General features: G+C 34.5%; 1 protein-coding gene and 1 pseudogene across 4 annotated transcripts in view; both read left to right on the plus strand.

Annotated features, from left to right (window-relative positions):
• The window catches only part of IFT80 (intraflagellar transport 80), a 127,748-nt gene that overhangs the window by 76,768 nt on the left and 28,407 nt on the right, over positions 1 to 22,573 (plus strand). For all 4 annotated transcript variants that reach the window (XM_041731667.1, XM_041731666.1, XM_041731668.1 and 1 more), the window contains 4 exons: positions 2,616 to 2,795; positions 11,535 to 11,653; positions 15,750 to 15,824; positions 18,341 to 18,504. In XM_041731667.1, the coding sequence (XP_041587601.1) occupies positions 2,616 to 2,795; positions 11,535 to 11,653; positions 15,750 to 15,824; positions 18,341 to 18,504 (538 nt within the window). The remainder of the gene's footprint in view (positions 1 to 2,615; positions 2,796 to 11,534; positions 11,654 to 15,749; positions 15,825 to 18,340; positions 18,505 to 22,573) is intronic.
• Positions 9,436 to 9,746, plus strand: LOC121477414 (annotated as a pseudogene).

A 22,573-nucleotide genomic window follows, 5' to 3' on the forward strand; every position in this document is an offset into this window, starting at 1 on the left:
GGGATAGTTGGGTTAAAGCAAGTGATGTATTAAGTAAGAGGGATATTTAAAAATCCATCTTCATGATTTTACTTAGTATCACTAAATTACATCTAGGGAAGCTGCCTCATTTCTTTCTAGAGTTGGAAAGACAAATGTGAGTATTCCATGGCTTATTTGGGGAAGAAAAGAGACTTAGATTGTTAAAAATCTATTTATTTATTTATTTGCAGTTTTAAAGATTTATTTATTTATTTGAGAAAGCATGGAGTGGGGGTGGGACAGAAGGAGAAGGAGAGAGAGAATCTCAGGCAGACTCCCTGCTGAGCATGGAGCCCAATGTGGAGTTCAATCCCACGACTCAGAGACCATGACCCAAGCTGAAATCAAGAGTAGGACACTTAAAAAAAAAAAAGGAGTAGGACACTTAATGACACCTAACTGACTGAGCCACCCAGGCATCCCTAAAAGTCTGTTTAAAGCACAGATTATAAATAGATCTTTTTGACTTAACAGTAATTATTAAAATTTACTGACTGGACAAAATAACCTTATCTCCCAACCTCCACCTCCATGACTATTAAAGAACCATTCTCTGATGATTTGCTTGTGCTTGTATTATTTTTCAAACTAGAGTCATCTAAAAGAAATCACTTCTTAATTTTAAATAAAATGTAAAATTTTAATATAGCTTTAATATCACGGTACTGTTAAATTCTTTGAAGTTTGTTTTTAGGGATAAGTTGCATATTGCAGATTTCATTGTTGATGAACCATACAGGACTCTGAAAGAAATCAGACAAAGATAGGGTGATGATAGTATTACCTAAACATCTCTTTCCATGTTCTCCTCTTAGCTAGGATCAGGTATCCAGGAGTTCTTAGATACATTTTTCTATGTTTAATTTTAGTAAGATGTGTCTTTCTCGCTGATTTGGTTCTTTGGGTATTTTAAGATCATACTTTAAAGTAAATAGTTTTAAGGGGCACCTGGGTGGCTCAGTCGTTTAAGCATCCAACTCTTGATTTCAGCTCAGGTCATGATTTCAGGGTCATGAGATTGAGTCCCGTGTCAGGTTTCACTCTGGGCATGGAGCCTGCTTAAGATTCTTTCTCTCCTTCTGCCCCTCTTTGCCATCCTCACTCCCTGCTCTCATATACTATCTCTCAAAAAAAAGTAAATAGTTTTAAAATATGAATCTGTGGTTTTAAAATACAATTTAAAATAAGATCTCTGTTGCATCTACAACATGAGAATAGACTAGATTTAGGATGACGGATGTGCCATAAGCTTAGTTCAATCTATTAAGTATTGTATATTAATAATAAGTCTCATTTGTCTATACTAACCACTTAATTTTTATGCAAAATAGTAGTCATACAGTATTTCATAATTCTGTTTGTCAAACACAAATGAGTTAATTTCATTTTATTGCCAGAAGCACATTGTTTGTATCCTTGATGTTGTTTGTCTTTACTTATTTTTAAAAAGGTGACTTCAACTATTACATATATTCTACTTTTGAACTTACTCTTCTTAATTTCAAAAAAGAAGTTTCTAACATTTTCATGCTGCTAATGAAGCGAAAGTTTGCTTATTACCTCCTCCTTGATAACTTTTTTTAGCCCTTTTACTTAAGCAACAGGTAGAGGTCTGAAGGATGGTGGAAGGGAGCTGAAAAACATGTCAGTGAGTAGTAAGAGTCATTCAGCATTTTTATTGTATATATGAACTTTATTGAGAATTTAAAGTCTTTTTTGATAGTAGTGTGAATTAATCTTTTTCTACATTTTTTCCCATTTTCTCCACATTTTTTTTGTAAGTGAGCCCATAGCTAACAATGAACATATTTGAAACAACAATAATGTACGACAAAATAAATACCCACCCAAGAGCAACCAAAAACTCAAGACTTAATTTGACATTAGGCTGTAAGGTTGGAAGAATGGAAAGAGAATATATATAAATGTAGTCAAATAAATCATCCTAGCAAATATGTTTCTTACTGTCTTATTCACATACACACACACACACACACACACACACACACACGTCTCTGTTGTCCCTGTGGGTGCTTATTGATACCTTTAGATAACTTTCTCAAAAAGATAGGTAGACTCTAGAAGAACTTATATTTACTACATTATGAAAAAATAAAACAAGAAAAGAAGATCCATTAACCTAGGCTTTCACTATTTAAAATGTCTATCAGAGATGTCTTAGTTATATTGTGTGTTTAGTTTCAGTTTTTAGTGACATTATTGAAATGTTATAATCAGTTTTTCAGATGTAGAGACTATAGAGATCCTTAAGAATACTAAGGTGTCTTTTTTTTCCTGCAGAATCTTTGTATTTGCCTATTCAGTATTGTTACTTAAAAATAATGATTTGAATGGAAATGGTGTTTTTGCAGTTCTTAAGAGATTTTATACACTTCTTTCATATTTTGCTTGTACTTTAAAAATTACATCTGTATCTTCTGTTCAGTATACATTTTATTATGAAAAATATTAATTCTAGGATAAAGACACATTCTTTTAAAAAATTACCTTAAAATGTTAATGTATGCTCAATCTAAAACTTCTTTAAAATTTTTTTCAGTATATTGATTCTTCTCTCATTTTTTCTTCCCTAGTGGTCATATGCTTTAGAAAAGCCCAACACTGGCAGCATATTTAACATTGCGTGGTCAATTGATGGCACTCAGATCGCTGGAGCCTGTGGAAATGGGCATGTTGTTTTTGCACATGTGGTGGAACAACGTTGGGAGTGGAAAAATTTCCAAGTGACATTAACTAAACGAAGAACCATGCAGGTATCATTATGTTTCATGGTTGATTAAGCCTGCTTCTTTTCACAGTAGCTCACTATACAGAATATGAAATTATCTTCACCAATTATATTTAAATCAGGTTTATAAAAATTTAGAAATATTTTAACTATGCCATTAGTAACTTTTTCATGACATAAGGTAAGAACCTTTCAGTGATATGGAACCCAAGTACCCACAGCTACTGTGGTTGTGAGGTTGAGGCAGGGATGGTGAAACTTGAAACATTAGCAAATATGTGGATTCGGTTGAGGAAGGAGGGAAGAAATTGTGACAAGTTAGATCTAAGTCTTGGGGCTGACCCCATGGCAGGCCTAGCCTGCTAGTCACTATTAGGCTTACGTTATTGTATTTATTTATAATTGTATAAGCTTATTTAACCTGATTTAAAAAGTTTTTTTTTTCCTTTTAAGAATTACCTAAGGCAAGCCAAAGTGGGAAGATGATAGGAAGTTCTTACTGGGAGTTAGGAAGAGAAAAACGGGTACTTTTGTAGTATAAGAAGCCTGGAAGGTTGGGATGTGGCAGTAGAGGTAGATGGAAATGTTCAGGTCAGAGAACTCCAGGGGGGGGATTATTTGTGTAATTGTAAGATTCTTAAGGGCACAGTACTATACTTCAAGCCCAGTGTCTTACATATAATGAACGCTCAACAAATATTTTAAAAGTTGACAAAAGGTAGGAGGAAGAAGCTATAGACAATGTACCAGTGGCAAACCCTCTGCCAGAGAAAGAGGAACTGTACCTTCTAACTCTTCTGCCTGTCTGTATCAGTTGCCTCTGTCTTCATATTCAGACTTCAGATTATTATAATTATTTGGAAGCATATATCTTATAATTTCTAGATTTATCCAAATACTCTTTAGCCTAAGTATCCAGATTTTTTAATTTGGATATGATCATTAGATTCATAATAATTAGGTACAGTATAGTTTTTCTTTGTTCTGTTTACTTATTTTTAAATTTTTATACTTTTTATTATGAAGAATTTTAATACATACACAGAATTAGAATAGCACAATGAATCTTTAGGGTACACATCACCCAGCCCTAACAACCAACAATCCATGATCAAGCCTGCCCCATCCATATTCATATCTTCCTCCCTTCCCAATTATTTTGAATTCAATTCAGATATCATATTTTATCTGTAAAATTTTCAGAATACAGCTAAAAGGTAAGGACTCAACATAACCGCAATACCGTTTTTGTACCTTAAAAATAATAATTCCTTAATATTATCAAATATCAGGGATGCCTGGGTGGCTCAGTGGTCGAGCACCTGCCTTCGGCCCAGGGCGTAATCTTGGAGTCTCAGGATTGAGCCCCACATTGGGCTCCCTGCATGGTGCCTGCTTCTCTCTGCCTGTGTCTCTGCCTCTCTCTCTCTCTCTCTCATGAATAAATAAATAAAATCTTTAAAAAAATTTATCAAATATCCAGGAAGTGTTCAAATTTTCAGTTGTTTTCTACATGTCACATTTTTTACAGTTTGTTTGTTTGAATCAGGATCCAAAATGGTTTACATGTTGCATGCAGTTGGCTGACATGTTTTAAGTATCTTAATCTATTGGTTCTCCTTCCATCTCTGTTTTCACCCGTGCAATTTATTTGTTGAAGAAACCAAATTGTCCAGCAGTTTCCCACGGTCTGGACTTTACTAAATGTATCCCTATGGTGTAGTTTGAAATACTCTTCTGTCTTCTGTATTTCCTATAAATTAATTTTTGTATCTAGATGATGTTATGTATAAATAGATATTTCTGTAAATTAACCTGAGATCCAAAACAGTATTTATAGTATTGTATCTATGACAAAGACTTGCATTGTGAATTCTAATCATTTGATTTGAGGACATGATTTTTTTATTCAGAATAGTGCTTGGGGAACTAGCTAATATAGTATTGCTCAAACAAATTCTAACCTTAATTTCAAAAATATCCCAAGATGAGAATATATCTAAAAAGAGGAATTTTTCTTTCACAATAAAAAGGTGTCATCCTAGAGATTAGAGAATTTTTACATGAGTTAAAATGAACACTGGGTGTGCTTAAATAATTTATCTAATCCAAATTGTCTTTATACTTAAAATAATATTTTTAAATGATCTTTCAAAGGTTTAGAACTAGAACACTAATTTTTTTAAAGGTTTTATTTATTTATTTGACAGAGAGCGAGAGAGCAGACTTCTTCTGATCAGGGAGCCCAGAGTCCTGGGATCATGACCTGAGCCGAAGGCAGACAATTAACTGGCTGAGCCACCCAGTAGCCCCTATTTTTTTTTAATTTTTCATTTATTCATGATAGAGAGAGAGAGGCAGAGACACAGGCAGAGGGGGAGAAGCAGGCTCCATGCAGGGAGCCTGACGCGGGACTCGATCCCAGGATTCCAGGATCACGCCCTGGGCCAAAGGCAGGCGCCAAACCTCTGAGCCACCCAGGGATCCCCAGTAGCCCCTATTTTAATTTTTTTAAGGTGCTTTATTTTAATCCCTTAGTGATTATAAAACATTTGTATTGCATTTTTCCTAAGTTGGGCCTATTCATTATTTTTTTCTTAGAATACTTTCATTCACACATTCAACAGATATTTAGTGATCTCTACTTGCCAAGCATTGAGCTAGGCAATGGGATATACAGTTGTGATGAAACAAATTGGGTCCCTGTTCTCATGGAACCTCCTAGATTTAGTATGTTGAAAATCTTTCTTTCTTTTTTTCATAAATTCATCTCAAATTGATTTAAGGTAAACAATGAAGAAAGAAGCTTATTTCTTCATTTGAAATCAAGAGATAGACTTGAGGCATTGTTGGATTAAATGTCAACAGGATTTCATCATTTTCTTTTCCTTGACTTTCCTTTTCTCTGTATTGGTTTTATTTTTCCAAAACTTCTCCCTCGTTTATGGCTTTGATAGTTCCAGGCTTATATTCTATCAACTTCAAGTCCAACAAGAGGAATGCTTTACTCCCCACAGTAATTCCAACAGAAGTCTCAGCATCTGGTCTCATGTGTCAAGTTTAGGTTGAGAGTATTTAGTTGTAAGGGAGGATGAGTCAACCCCATCTAACCCTCTTGGATACTGAGAATAATGGAGAGAATAGTTCCCCAAAAGAAAACTAAGGCATGTTTAGCCAGAAAATAACATTTGATTCTGGGAAGACAAAAACCAGCATATCCGCTATGGTTTATCCTTTGGCTATTTAGCGACCATACTGTACTATTTATCTATAATTGCATAATAAATCACCTTAAAACTTAGTGGCTTAAGGCAGCAACATTTGTTATTTCTAAGTTTCTGTGGGTCAGGAATCTAGGCATAGTTTAGATAGATTTTCTGGCTTAGAGTCTCTCACAAGGGCACAATCAAGGTTTTGGCCAGGGCTTTGAATGAAATGATATATGTAAAAAAATAAATGGTAAGTATTGCTATGATTATATCTATGTATAGGATTAAATGAATATTTTGGAAATGTGGAAACAGAATTTTGGGGCTTATGTCAATCTGAGGAGTCTAAATATTATAGTCAGGTAGAAGTATTAGATGATACAAGTATCAAGAGGTTAATCTTGGAAGTGCCCTGAATTGAACAAAGTAAATGGGTGCATTTTAAAACTCAGCACTTAGGGGCACCTGAGTGGCTCAGTTGGTTGAGCATCCAACTCCTTCTTTTTTTTTTTTTTTTTTTTTTTTAATTTGAGAGAGAGAGTGAGAGAGAGAGAGAGCAAGCACAAGTGAGTGGAGGAACAGAGGGAGAAGCAGATTACCTACTGAGCATGGAGTCTAAGGCAGGGCTTGATCCTGGGACCCTGAGATCATGACCTGATCCGAAAGTTGATGCTTAACCAACTGAGCCACCCAGGCATCTCAAGGGTGTCTAACTCTTGATTTTGGCTCAGGTCATGATCTCCGGGTTCTGGACTCAAGTCCTGCCTTAGGCCCTAAGCTCAGTGGGTAGTCTCCTTGAGGATTTTCTGCCTCTACCTCTGCCTCTCCCTAGTCTCTCAAATAAGTAAATAAATCTTTAAAAAAATATAAAATTCAGCACAAGACATTTCTGGTGTGGGATTTACCATAGTTTTGAAATTATAACCATAACTATCAGTGTCTTTAGTTTTGTTTTTATGGCTGAGATGTTTTATACCTGTTTAGTTCTATCTAGTGTTCCAGATTCACAAAAAAGGAAGTTCCCCCATGGGAAGCTTTAGGCAAATATGAATTTTAAGAAATCTGTTTATAATTTGAATAATGGCAGAAGCTTATACAATCATACTGTTAAATATTGAATTTCCCTAAACTTATATTAATGGCCGGCTTGTTTCACTGTGTATCATGTTGCTGTAAAGAAACTATCATTTAACTTCCTTTAAAATTTTTCATTTCATTCCATTAGCTTTTAAAATATTCTTAAGATGATGGTATTTTGGGCCTTTAAAAAAGTCTCTGGGAACCTAGACTTCTGGTGAAGATGGTGTCATAAGTTCACACTTGGAAGAAAGAGACATACCTTTGGCTCTAAAGAGATCAATACTATATGAAATATATGTATTTTTAGAAAGACTTATCTGGACTCAAAAACAAGATAAACATCTCTGTGGAGCAGAAATGGCACAAAAATGGAGAGTGTGAATTCTCTGACCTGCTTGACTCCTGGTCCAGAAGCAGGGAGGCAAAGGCAGCAAAGAGAGTGGCTCTGCTAGCTAAAAGTACTTGAAGTGAGGCGAGTGGCCTGTTTTAGGTCTCTTTATAATGAGAGCATGGGAATCTGTAAGGTTAGTTGTCTTCTCCCCTTCATGAAAGACCTCAAAAAGTCTTGGATTTAAGGAGAGACTTGCAGAGCTGCCACTTGCAGTCATGGCCTTCTCGGTTCTGGGAGACCCATTCACTTAGCCCTGGAGTCGTGTAGTATATAACCTGCTGCACACTCATCCATGGCTTTGCAGATGCAACTCAGCCTTCTCACTGAAAGTACTCTTCACATTTTTGTTTTGAGTAAAAACTGGGTGATTTCTGAGACCAGTGTTGCTTCTACAACCTTCTCAAATAGGAGTGTTTTTCTTCTTTATGCCAGGTATTACAGGGTCCGGAGATTGGGTGAGTGTCTCCCTTATTGCTGATTTCAAGCCACAATCATTTTTTCTTCCTTAAACAACACTGGTTCTTTGAAGTACCTACCATCAGACTACTCCCCCTTTTGTAATCATTTCATCTGCTCACTGAAGAGTGAAGCAAACATATCAGTGTCTTTTTCTTTAACATTAGTCCAGCATCACTCTTTTTAATTAAGACTTTTAAAAAGTGTCTAAAAGATGAAACTATGTTTTAACATAACCATAGTAGCATTTCACATTTCTTTAGTTGCTGCCTAAATATACATTTCTTTGATAATAGGTCCCACTTCTCTACTTATTTTCTAAATATATATTTATATAGTTAGTTTATATCAGGAAACAAAGTTCCTCGTTGCATTTAGTTAATTTGTCTCTTCAGTCTTTTTAAATCTGAAGAAGCAATTTCTTCTCCTTATTTGCTTAAGAAATCAGGTGGTTTGTTTTGCTGAATTTTTCTGTTTCCTGTTTGCATCCCTATGGTATGATTCCATTTAACATGTTCATCTAGCCCCTGTATTTCCTGCAGACTGGTTATTAGATTTAGAGCCTTGATGAGTATAAAGAACTCATTGGGGATGCCTGGGTGGCTCAGCGGTTGAGCATCTGCCTTTGGCTTAGGGAGTGACCTGGTATCCCAGGATTGAGTCCCGCATCGGGCTCCCTGCGTGGAGCCTGCTTCTCCCTCTGCCTCTGTCTCTGGCTCTCTCTCTGTGTCTCTAATGAATAAATAAATAATTAAAAAAAAAAAAAAAGAACTCACTGTAAGTAATGCTGTGGACTTCCTATTGCATCATGTCAAGAGACACATAGTCTGCTTATCTCTCTTTTAGTGATGTTATGGGCCTGAAAAGCTCTTTAGGCTTTTACTTTTATATTTTTAGCAGCCATTGATAATACTTGTCTAGAACCATGTTTCACTGACATTTGCAAAATGGTAATCTTGTCATTCTACCATTCCTTCTGCATTATTAGCTAAAGTTCTTACGTAAAACACTGACTTTTCAACCATTTGGTTGTCCTGAAGTGAGACAATTCTGAAGTACTTTATGTATTTACCGGTTTTCAAATAATGAGTTGATTTCCCAATGAGTTTTGTTGTTGTTGATGATGATATTATCATTATAAATTTGCAGATTTTAACATTTTTATGTGTTTCAATCCGTTGCAGTCATTATTCTTTTTAATGCTAAAATGGTCCCCATCTTTGGCCTTTTTAACTATCATACACACACACACATACACACACACACACACACACACACACACCTACCTACACGCATATATACATACACACACATATCTATCATGCATACATATATATTAAAGTATATCCCAAAATATAGTTTAAAATAGCAACATTAATATTATTCTAATAATTATGTTACTGAATACTGTTTTAGATTTCTTGTTTTGATTTTATAACATATCATAGACAGGGCCCACCCCAACTGCCCAGGACTCCTGTTATCTCTACACCTAGCAAGCATCCCGGACGCTGCCCCATCTTGGGTTCATGATGGACGACAAGAGGGCATCTGTCAGCAGGGTGGTTCAAGTAGTCAACCTGCATACTCTGTTAATATGGTACCTTGACAGAAGAGACAATCTTAAACCCAGTGATCAGAAGTTTTCAAATCAGTAGGACCACTATCTCACTTATCTTCAGTTTCACAGCATTCTAAAGAAAGCAAACCACCTGATTTGCTGATGCATTGGGGTCCACCAGACACTACAAAAATAATAAAAACATTACCTCAGAAATACAGAAGGAAACTTGTGTCTCAAGAAGAAATTGAATTTATCCAATATGGAGGTCCAGAATAATGACTGACAGTGTCATCAGACAAAAGAATAGTCTTTACAATAAAGGACTTCTGAAATGGCACATGAGAATTTATACAGTAAACAACTTGAATAAATAATCTGTAAAAAAAATGAAATATACAAAATTTAGGTGGACACTTATATCTCCTAATATATATATTTTGGTCAGCTTCTCCATAAGCTTATCTAATTGTTTATATACTGATTAAAGTATACGTTAAAAAAAAAAAAAAAAACAAATCGGGGATCCCTGGGTGGCGCAGCGGTTTGGCGCCTGCCTTGGACCAGGGCGCGATCCTGGAGACCCGGGATCTAATCCCACGTCGGGCTCCCGGTGCATGGAGCCCCCTCTGCCTGTGTCTCTGCCTCTCTCTCTCTCTCTCTCTCTCTCTGTGACTATCATAAATAAATAAAAATTAAAAAAAAATCTATATACTTCGCGTCCTTCCGTTTAGTAGATAAAAGGTATTATATTATACACATTGTTTTGCATCTTGCATTTTCACCTTATACTATATCCTAGAGATCACTCTGTAGATCTTATTTCTTTTTAGAGCTGTATAGTATTCCACTATGTGAATATGTCATAGTTTATTTAGTCTGTCACTTGTTGATAGACATTTGGGCTGTTTCCAGCCTTGTGCTATTACCAATAGTGCTGTATATAGTAATAACCTTTCATGTGTGTGTTATTTCATGATTTTGCTTATCTTTGTGATAGAATTCTAGAAATAGCACTGCTAGGTCAAGGAATAATTTTGCTTTCTCTGTTGTGGTAGTTTCGTGGGGTTGGGAACTGGAGAGTAGATAATAAAAATATAACGTGCCTTATAGGTGTAAGTGCTTGGAAGAAGTTCTTAAAAGAAGTTTGACTTTATCTTTTTATCTTTGTTTTCATACCTTTTCATTCTTCCTGAATACTATAATTGATTGTCACAGTGTATTTAGAAAGATGATAACATTTTGAGGGGAATTTAAAGAAATGCTAACTTTGAAGTACAATTAATCTCTTTTTTTCCTGCTTTCCCGTCTTACTACAATGTCCTACCAATTCTGGTATTGACAAGAGATTAGATACATTTAACTTGCTCAACATTTTTCTAGTTTGTTGCAGATCATCCATCAACTTCAAGGTTGTTAGCAGATACTGCCAAGTATTGAGATCCTTGCTAACTTTATTCTGTTACTTTTATAACTGTTTAACTATCATAAGTAAATTTTTTATTTATTTGTTACTTTGTGCTTAGCTTTCTTAGATTTCATGTGTGTTTTAACATATGGAAATACTTGTGCCCCTCTGTGCAGCTTGATGTCACTACGCACTTGGTGTCTATACTCATACCTCCAACTCCATTTTTATTTTTAAAAATTATTATATCTCTTTTTTTAGAACTTAAATTTTAAGATGTAACCTAGCTCTAAAAAGAGATATTCTTACATTTGGGCAGAAATCATACAGTCTCTTTCTAACTATATGCCATTTATATTTTTTACTCTATCTCGATGTTATAGCATTTTTCAAATTATTTCTTCATTGCTACATCATTCAGATTAGCTTTTGGGTTAGAAATCTACTTAGTTCTAAGAAGTTTTCTATGTCTTTCTTTTGTTGGTTGATTTTTATACTCCAATATGTCATCTTATGCCTAGTTCCTATTGAATTCTTTCTTATAGGTAATCCAGAGTGCATTGAATTTATTTTATGCTTCAAAATCTTGCTAACTTACTTAATTAAAATTTTGGTGTATTTTAATGTTGTTTGTTGGTATTTCATTTTTCCTTGTTTAGGTTCGTAACGTTCTTAATGATGCAGTGGATTTACTGGAATTCCGTGACAGAGTCATTAAAGCATCTTTGAACTATGCACACTTAGTTGTTTCAACATCTCTTCAATGTTATGTGTTCTCGTAAGCATCTTGCATTTCTTAAAAATCCAGAATTTTGTCTGTTGATGAGGAATTTATTTTCAAGCTTTCATATCAGCATGGTTTCATTTTAAACTTACTTTCTTAAAACCTAACATCCTGAATTTACTCCCAGCCAGGAAGTGATTTAAAAATTAGCTAATAGGCAGTGAAAAGAAATCTAATAAAGTTTGTACATCAGAGGTTAATAACCATTTTAATTATGGAAGATACTTCCTCTGAGATAGGTTTTACTCTTACTTTACTCACAGTTCTAAGGAATTCAGTATAACTTGATTTCAAAGCCCAGAGAAGCTGCTGATAAATGATGGGAAAAGGACCCACCTAGCCACTAGAAGAGAGGGGACAGCTAGCAGCCCGACAACAGGCTGAAAGATGTTCAGTAAGGACACAAGGAGATATTCAGGCTTAATATTGTAACCTTGGGTAATCATGAAGATTTATATTGAAAATCCAGAGTTGTCCAGAAATGATGAAAGAAAATATATTCAATCTACTTTGTATTAGAAAGCAGGGAATAATTCAGTACCTCCAGGAAACTTGTGCCTAAAACAAACATACTTGGTATTTTTCAAAATTTAACTCAGTACGTGCTGACAATTGTTGAACCAGCTTTCTGAAAACCAACCAACCAGCTTGATTTGCAGTGTTTGCCTATTTCTATGATGTAAATACTTCTAAGGCTGATTTCAGAATACCAATATGATGTCACTGAAGGCAGAATTGAAAAGAGATGATAGTAGCACACCATTATATAGAATTGCTACCATACAGATACAACAGATGTAAATACTCTCAAGTGCATAAATAACAGTAAAATGTAATAAAAATCGACTGGAAGTACTAATAGGTGGAGTACTTATTATCTTTGTTTTGAATATAATTCTCTTAATTATATGTTTATAATTTAATTTTAAATAATAGCTCTATTTAACAGTCAGCTTGCAAAATTCCTGAAAATATACCACTTGATACAAGCTAGCTCTAACATGCTACCAGCTGACTTCTCAACTTTCCAGAAAACTCAAGTAACCACTATGTTACTTTCAAGAGTTGTAAATAGTTAAGGGTTTTTTATATTCTGTGCTTATATTACATTATGTGGTTATAATTTAACCATTGAATATAAAATTGAAAATATGAAGACTACATGTGTCTTATTCAGAACTGTACACCCAGTGCCCAGCACAGTGTTCAACATGTAGTAGGGCCTTAATAAAAAAATATTTTTGTATGAATAAATTAATCAAAAAACGAAATATAGGGCAGCCTGGGTGGCTCAGCGGTTTAGCGCTGCCTTCAGCCCAGGGCGTGATCCTAGAGACCTGGGATTGAGTCCCACATTGGACTCCCTGCATGGAGCCTTGCTTCTCCCTCTACCTGTGTCTCTGCCTCTCTCTCTCTCTCTCTCCCTCTCTCTCTCTCTCTCTCTCTCTCTTTCTCTGTGTCTCTCATAAATAAATAAATAAAATCTTAAAAAAACAAAAACGAACTATAGTGGTATCTTGGATTCCTAAGCCCAGTAATAACACAACACAAAGGTATCCAATTTGATTAACAACAACAATTCCTACAACTATTTATCAAAAATTCTCACTCACTACTAATCAGCTACTAATCAGAATCTGCAACTTTGGACAGCAGCTGAAAACTAAATGGAGGAAGCAGAGAAGAGAGGGGATAAAGAAACAGGTGGCTCAATTTAGGTGAAATTTTTTCTTACATGAAAGAGAAGGAGCAACAGTAAGAATTTGGGAAAAGTCAAGAAACATACCAAGTTGAACAGTTGCTATATAGGGAAGGGATTATAGAAAGTGAAGAAATTTCACAATCACTTAGTGCACATAGTCATTTGAATAATTAATTTTCATGGAGTTGAGGAAAAATACAGAAGATATTTTCAGTTTAATGGTCTGTTTGAAAAAGGTAGGGTTCTTAACCACCCCAAATTGAAGGGTTTATTCTGCTAGTTTTGGTGGCAATGACATAATGTTTGAATCCATAGGATTAGTATCATATGTTACTCATATTAGAGATTGCTTTTTAAAATGCTTACCAAAAGTTTAGCAGCTGTTATTTAATTTTTTTGTCACTCTACTTTTCACCTACTAGTTAATATATGGCAAAATATAAGATTACTTTCTTCTTTTCTGGCTTAGTCTTGCCTCCCTCTCTTGTCAAGACATTTATTAAGGTACAAAATATTCATTAAAGTGAAATACCAGGAAGTAGTAGTGGAAATGAGGTAGTGCTGAGGCCTATCATCAACCAAATATATTGCATCAAATTAAAAAAACCTACTAGTATTTTTATTTTATTTATTTCTGTATTAAAGATTTTATTTTTAAGTAATCTCTACACCATGGGGCTCAAACTCACAACTATGAGATCAAGAGTTGCATGCTCTACCAACTGAGCCAGCCAGAGGCCCCAAAAAACCTACTAGTATTTTAGATAATGGCAACTATCATTTATTGAGCACTATTATACTATCTTTTATGGTCATGGTCGAATTTGCCCTGTGTGTTAAGTATTATTATTATTCCCATTTTACAAGATGAAGAAACTAAAGGGCACACAGAGTATATCAGTAACTCACCCTAGGTCAAATTACTTAACTTCCTTGCTGAAGAAAGAGCTGGAGTTTAACTCCATGTTCTTAATAACTGTTAATCCCTTTTTTAGTAATAAAAATAAACTTTTTAAAACTAGCATATAAGCAATATAGTGGTTTGTATGAAAAGAAGTTCCAGAAAAAAAGAATAGTATATAAATATTCTCTTAAATTTTCATTTGATTTTTCAAATAATTGTATAGAAAAATACCCTCACTCTATTCACCAGTATGGCTGAGGGAGTTTATATTTCCAAAGCAGGCATATTCTATCCCAGTTGTCATAAATATCAGATGTTTTCCAAGGTGACATTTAAAAAACCTCATAATCACTATTCTTATCAAAGAATGAAGATTAATTTTAATGACTAAATAAATGAAGCATGCTATATCTTTTCTAAAGTACAAAGCACATATCTTTATCATACCTCTGAACATCAGACTTATTAATTATTAGTAGTTTATTCATTGTTTTGCTTTGTGTATGAATTTACTTATTGAAATGGGTGTCAGACTCTTTGCATTAGCCAATATTAGTTTCCCACAGTGTGCCCACTTACTGCAATCTTCCCCTTCTCTCATTTTCTGGATCTGTATATGAGATTTAATCTGATTTAAGAATTGGTTCCATGAAGGTAATTGAGAGGAATTCAGAATATACAAGAGTAAGAAAACATTTTAAACTGTGAAACTTTGGTGATTGGGGTGGGTTTTCAGTTTGTAAATGTTCTCTTCCCTTTTCCTATCTTTGAATCATAATTCACTATAGAAACCAAAGGAGTTTTTTGTTCATTTATTCAATAAGCATGGTCAACAGCTTACATTTATATAGTATTTTGCAGTTTATAGATTGCTTCACAGAAATCTTCCCTCAGACCAACAATAACATTGGGAGACCTATAGGAAAAATATTCATGTTCATAACATTATTGTTATTATAGTTTGTTCAGTATCTACTATATAACAGGGAGTTAGCTAGACACTTTAGATGAGTTTCCATTATCTCCATTTTACAAATAAGGAAACTGTTGCTTAGGAGGTTAAACTTATTAAGATCATATGACTGACAGGTGGTGAAACCAGATTGCTAATTGTGATTTGTTTAGCCAAAAATGTGTCCTTTCTTCACTATGCCATGCTGCTACTATTTATCAGATAAGAAACATAAAATGACTTGCCCAAATCACAGAGGTAATAAATGACAGAACTTGGACTTAGGATTCCTCAATTCATATACTGTGATATCTAGAATAAACATTTGTTGAATGTTTACTATTGAATACTTATTACTTATACAGAGTTTGATTTCTAGTCAGGGATACAGACATGTAAGTGAATGACTTTAGAACAATGTACCAAGTGCTATAATATAAATATATACAGTTACTATGAAGCTGGTGACACTACTTAAAATGAGTACTTATTGGTATTTTAAATGTTAATATCCATTTTATTTGTCTTTTAGTACGAAGAACTGGAATACGCCACTTATATTTGATCTCAAAGAAGGAACTGTTAGTTTAATACTGCAGGCAGAAAGGTATTTGTGTATCATATTTGACTATTGAATTTGGGGTTAAAATATTTCAGATTGCAGTTAAGCACTCTTTAAAGCATGCCATTTAGAGTGGTGCACTTGTCATTCGGAATCTATTTACTTTAAAGAAAAAAAGTAAGAATAAGCTGTTAGGTCAACGGTTCTGAAACTTCTTGGTCTCAAATTTTCTTTTTTTTTTTTTTTTTTTTAAGTAGTCTCCATCCAGCATGGAGCCCAACATGGAGCTTGAACCAGTGACCCTGAGATCAAGACCTGAGCTCAGATCCTGAGTTGGACGGTTAACTGACTAAGTCACCCAGGCACCCCACTCTACACTCTTAAAAAGTTCTTGAGGGTTACATATAGATTATATATATCAGCATTTACTATCCTAAAAATTTAAACTGAGAAATGTAAAAGATATTCATTTATTAAGAATGATGAGGCTAAATTTATTACAAGCAAAGATCAAAGTAGTAATCTGAGGAAATGGGCGAGTTGGGGCACCTGAGTGGCTCAGTTGGTTAAGCTTCTGACTTCAGCTCAGGTCATGGTCCTGGGGTCCTGGGATCAAGCACCAGGTTAGGCTCTGTGCTCAGCGGGGAGTCTGCTTCTCCTTCTCCCTTTGCCCTTCCTCTTGCTCATGTTCTCTCTCTCTCTCTCTCTCTCTTAAATAAATAAATAAATAAATCTTTTAAAAAAAAAAAAAACCAAAAGAATGGAGGAGTTACAAAGAGATCGTTTTGACCTCAGGGCCCTTTATTTTCTATTCTGTTCTGTTCTTGCTTTTGGTTTTAAGTATTGGTTGAAACACATTGATTTTATGAGCCACTGCTAGGCTGTGACCTGAAGTTTGGAAAATAATATTCTTTATCCACACTTTCAGTGTATACAGGATGATGAAACTCCAGGCCAACAAACTGGAGTAAAGTGGGAATAGCTATTCCTCAGGAACCCACACTTTTCCATGAAAACTATCATCAATCAGTCTGTCAAGTATAGTGATATCCTACTGAATCAGAGGTCAGTCTTAGAAAACTACAACCCAACAAAACCAGGAATGAAGTTTGAAAATAGAATCAACAATTACCTAAAATAGCTACCCATGAAATCTTTGCACTAAAACCATGTATTTTATTCTTTATTGCTTTACTTACCACGTAGGCAATCTTTTAGTAGTGTTATTATTAGGTTTTCTTACCTACAGCCTTTTATGAATAATAAACCAGAAGAGGAATGCTGGTGAGCTGTTCAAGGCTGGCACAAGGGCAGAAAGAAAAGTAACTGCCTGGCAAGGCAGCATAGAGAAAACTAAAAGCACCCAACTGTATAACTGAATAGCTTAATTATTCTGATGCACCAACAGATTCTCATCTACCATTCTCAGTACCAAAGCCGTCAGTTAAACAGTTACTGAAGAGTATGATCATCATATTGATGACCTTGAGTGATTGAGAAAATTGTGTCAAATTTTTATCATTTGTTAAATAAAACTGAAATGTATTATTTTGTTATATCATAAATTTTAATACAAAAAGACATCTTTGCCACTTAAAAGATAAGATCTCAGCTATCTAAAAAACTGTATTTCTGGAATTCTTTTTACTTGAACAATACCAAATAAATTTATTTATACATATAAGTGTATTGAATATGCTCTTAATAAAGGCATATGTTAATGGCATAACTGATTAAGCAATTAAAGAATAATTTACTTCCTAATGCTTGTCCTATTTCTACACTTAGAATTATTTGCCCTCTGAAACACGATGTTTACTCACAAGGAGGTTAAAAGCTTATAGTGTCTTGTTTAGGAAAGAAAAAGGTTTTAGTATTGAAACAAAGAAAGAACGTATACTAATATGATGTGTCACTTTGTCAACATTAGCAACTGTTGTTTTCATACTCTAATGTGTAAGGGCCAAACCCTTCAATTAAACTACACACCAATATTCAAGTATTAATTTAATTAAAATGTATATATTTGTTTCCATGGCAAGAAAGAACCCTTAGCAATTCCTGAATCAAGGATATTATGGGTTTATGTGTTCAGCATTGAGGAAACAAGTACTCCAAAAGAGCAGTAGTATGAATGTAAATTATTACAACCTTTCAAAGGGCAGTTTAACAGTCTATATTAAAATTTTGTAAGTATGTGCCCTTTGATCCAATTATTGCATTTTTAGAAGTTATACTAAGGAAATAAGTAAGGTAGATATGCAGAGATGTATGTATACATTGTTTAAAACAGTGAATGATTTAACATAAATGTCTATTGGGAATGAGTTAATAAAATAATAAAAATAAACAATATACCCATACTTTGCCCTAAGTTATATCTATAGAGATAGGATTGCAAAAGATATTTTGCTTTCTCTTTATTGTTTGAATTATTTGTTGAAATGCCATAAGCTTTCAAAGGAAAGAATTAGATTTTTCCAAAGAATATTCTCTAATATAAAAATGAAAATATAGTAAGCTTCTATTTGAAAATTTAATTTTATTCTTTTTTTTTTTAGACATTTTCTTCTTGTAGATGGTGGTGGTATCTATTTATATTCTTATGAAGGCCGCTTCATTTCTTCTCCAAAATTTCCTGGAATGAGAACAGATATTCTGAATGCACAGACTGTATCTCTGAGTAATGATACCATAGCAATAAAAGACAAAGCTGATGAAAAAAGTAAGTGAATTTTTATAATTTTCCATTTTCCAAATTTCATGAAATTTGTTAACACTATTAAGTTTCCATAAATTAAATTTCACTTTTTTATCCATTAATATGTTAACTTTCTATGAAAGAATTATGAGCTTCCTAATTTGTCCTAAGCATGAATTAAAGAACTTTAATTCTTTGGTAATTCATAGAATTTTAGAGTTAGAATTATCTGCATTTTCAGAAATGTGGATTTATCTGCCAATAAATTATCTGTTTTACTTACATAAGTTTTGATTGTTGAACAAGATAATCATGCAATTCTGTTTTGCTGTAAACAGAAAATCAGAAAAACCAAAATAAAATTATTATTGTAAACTGATATAAAATGAGCTGGAAAATATTTTCCTTATGTTCCTTTTAAAAGAAACTAGTATTCATTGATGGTTAAATAGAGGTATATGCTAACAATAGAAAACACAATTGAAGTACCTAGAATTGCTAACCTATGAAATTTTCCTTCAAGGGGGCCCATATGAAACCACTGGTTTCTTCCTAATTTGGGCGCTCCCATATAAGCAGGATACTTGCACCAAGTACGGTAATCTACAACTTTAAGTGACTGATTAAGTAGTAGAGGTACTAGTGCTTTTGACTTCCTTCTTCTCCTCAAACACTTGCACGAGTATCCTATGATATTAGTGTGGGTGACTATTTGAAACAAATGTCTGGGTATGGGGAGAGTAGAAATTAGAGAGCAATTTACTTATGTTTAGAAGCAACTCTTATAGTCCACAGCTTCTTAGTTGTTCTTTCTACCAGTTTCTGCTACATACTAACACTAAAATACAAGTTCAGCCTCCCATAGTTCATGGCCACTTACAGTTGTAGAAAGAAGTAGACAAGTCCATCCATATACCTCCATCTCTTTATAATATGTACAATCAGCAAAAGGATGGAATGCTTTTATTTTTTAAAAAGTTATTAGTCTGGGGGCACCTGCGTGGCTTAGTCAGTTAAGCATCCAACTCTTTATTTTGGCTCAGGTCATGATATTGAGCCCTACATCAGGCTTCATGCTCAGTGCAGTGTCTGCTTGAGATTCTCTCTCTCTCTGCCTCTCTCCCAGTTCGCATACACTTTCACTCTCAAGATAAATAAAATCTTTTTTAAAAAAGTTATTAGTTTGCATCACTATAAAAAAAACTGAGTTTAGGCCAAGCCCAAAGCATTTTGTAATAGAAGCCAAATTTTTGAAATTTTTCTTGCTATGCTTAATTAAAACTTTTGTTATAGTGTTTTTCTTTTTCATTTTTTCTGAGCAAAATTGCCAATTTTAAAGCATAATTTATTGTTACAATATTATTTCTTCTGTGAATATAGCCACTGACCTCAGACTTAACATTCCTAAAGTTTAATAACAGCTAATAATCAATATACTAGAAGTGTGATCCTCTGGAATTTAAATGTCATGTTATACATATTTCAGCATTTTTACGATCTGTATAAATTATTCAAACTTTTTGGCTGACTACATATGCCACTACTGTCTTTTCATGCCATTTCTCTTTTCATTTTTGTAAACCTTGTGCATGTTTGGTCATATAAAATTACTCCATTTGTGATGAATTGTAGAGTAATTTGGGAATTATTTAAAGAGAATAACCAAAACAAAGCAAACACTCCAACAATCTTCCCCTCATCCCCTAACAATCTTTTTATTTATTTATTTTTAATTTTTAAAAAGATTTTATTTATTTATTTTAGAGAGAGAGAGATAGAAAGCACAAGTGGTATGGGGAGGGGCAGAGAGAAGAGAGAAGCAGATTCCTTGCTGAGCAGGGAGCCCAACATGGGGCTGGATACCATGACCCTGAGAGCATGACCCAAGCAAAGGCTGACGCTTAACTGACTGTTCCAGCACCCCCGCAACAATCTTTTTAAAAGAGAAACAACACTTTTCTTTATACCACTGTCATGTTTGAGACTAGAGTAATTCTTTGGTGAAACAGAGAAGGGGACAAAGGCAGAATTTCCTCTTGGCTGCTTCAATACAATATCTCCTGTAATTTTTACAACTTGGTCTGCTTCAGAACATCAGAGAAAGCTGGGGTTGGAAATACAGAACTTGAATTATCATTATTTAGATAATGCTTGATGTCATGAAAGTACATGAAATCAGAGAAAGTAGGTACTGTGAAAAGATGACCTAAAACAGAAGCTTAGGAACAGGGGTCACCAGATGAAGAGTAATTAGCAAAAGTGAATGAGAGATGGTCCAAAATAGGAGAGAATCAGGAGAAAACTGTTATATGTAGCCTGTGTAAGAGTTTCAAGAAAGAGAATGGTGAGGAGCACCCAGTGCTGCTGGGAAGTCAAAATGGAAAGTAGACTCTTTGAATGGGCAACATAGCAGTCATCGGTGATCCATGCAGGAGTCATTGCATCATGTAGAACATAGATAGGAGTTGTAAAAGTTGAAAGCCTGTTGTTTCAGGAAGTCTAGCATTAAGAGAGACAAGGAATTAATAGAGATTATTCCAGTGGGGAAGAATTTTTTTTTTTTAACAAAGGCAACTTCAAAATGTTTGTAGTACTAAGAATGAATCGGATGAAAAGGTGCAGGTAAAGGTGCAGGAGAAAGTGGTAATAGTTGATAGGATTGTATCTTAGAGAAAGCTGGGAAGGTAGAATGACAATGTATAGGTAAAGAATGTGGTCAAGGTGAAGTAGTATGAGTACTAGATACCCATTCACCTGAAATCAGAGCATGTAAGATAAGGACCAGGACTAAGGGTTGAAGATAACTTGGAGGGAAATTCAACTGTTGTAGGTTACCAAAGGTTTCGTTTTTATATAGCAAAAATTTTTTTTAAGATTTTATTCATTTATTCATGAGAGACACAGAGAGAGAGAGAGAGAGAGAGAGAGAGAGAGAGAGAGAACAGTGACACAGACAGAGGGAGAAGCAGACTCCATGCAGGGAGCCTGACGTGGGACTCGATCCCTGGTCTCCAGGACCAGGCCCTGGGCAGAAGGTGATGCTAAACTGCTGAGCCACCCGGTCTGCCCCTATATAGAAAAATTTTAATTTTACATTATCTCCTTGAATATTTCATATGTATTTTGTGGTTTCCAAACAAATGTTTTGTCTGTCTTAAGACCAACTCTTGATAACCTATGGAAAACATTTATTTCAAAATATCTGCTCTGTTTCGATAGTATATTTATTTCCCTCAGCTATTGGTTAGCAAGACAAATCATTGTTAACAGCCCTCAAAAAGAAAAATAATTTAGATTTAATGCTAAAATAATGGTGATACAATTAAAAAATAATTACTTTACAGACTGCATCTTATTTGCATGTATTCATTCCCCTAACATAACTCTAAAAATTAAGGGGTGTTCTGGGGATATGGAGAAGACAGTTCTGGAACCTTTTCCTCAGGAGTTCAGGGAAATTCTCGGGCTGGAAGTTAGCTGAACTCCCAAATCAAATGTTTTTGACAAATACAGGTTCTTAAAGAGACCTCTCCAACTCCGAATACATAGTTCTGAGGGAGGGACACCTGGCTGGCTCAGTCAGTAGAGCATTCAACTCTTGTTGAATAATTCATGTTGGATGTAGAGCATACTTTTAAAAAAAATTCTGAGGGAAACCAAAAATTTTGATACTATAGAACTTTGAATATTCTATAGTAAGGTCATGAATATGAATGTGTAAAATAATATTGATTACTTAAAGAGATTTTCAGTTGTTAGTAGATAATCTGTTCTTACCCCTCAGTGAGATATACTACACTACAAATCTGATGTTAAGGTGAGAGTCCTCCAAAAGATTGCCTTGACTTCAGATGTCAAATACAAGTCTTGGTGGATCCCCAGACCACCTGTACTTCTGACCAATTGGCTACATATACAGGGGTTTCCATGATCCTTTCAGGTTCAATAACTTGTTAGAATGACCTCAACTCAGGAAAGTTCTATATATATGACTACAGTTTTATTATGAAGGATACACATAGTATGATGCCTGGGAACTTCTGTGCCCTCTTCTCATGAAATTAAAGTGGTCACCCTCCCAGAATATACACGT

Source organism: Vulpes lagopus, chromosome 17 (genome assembly GCF_018345385.1).
Source record: "Vulpes lagopus strain Blue_001 chromosome 17, ASM1834538v1, whole genome shotgun sequence".
In the NCBI taxonomy this organism is placed as follows: Eukaryota; Metazoa; Chordata; class Mammalia; order Carnivora; family Canidae; genus Vulpes; species Vulpes lagopus.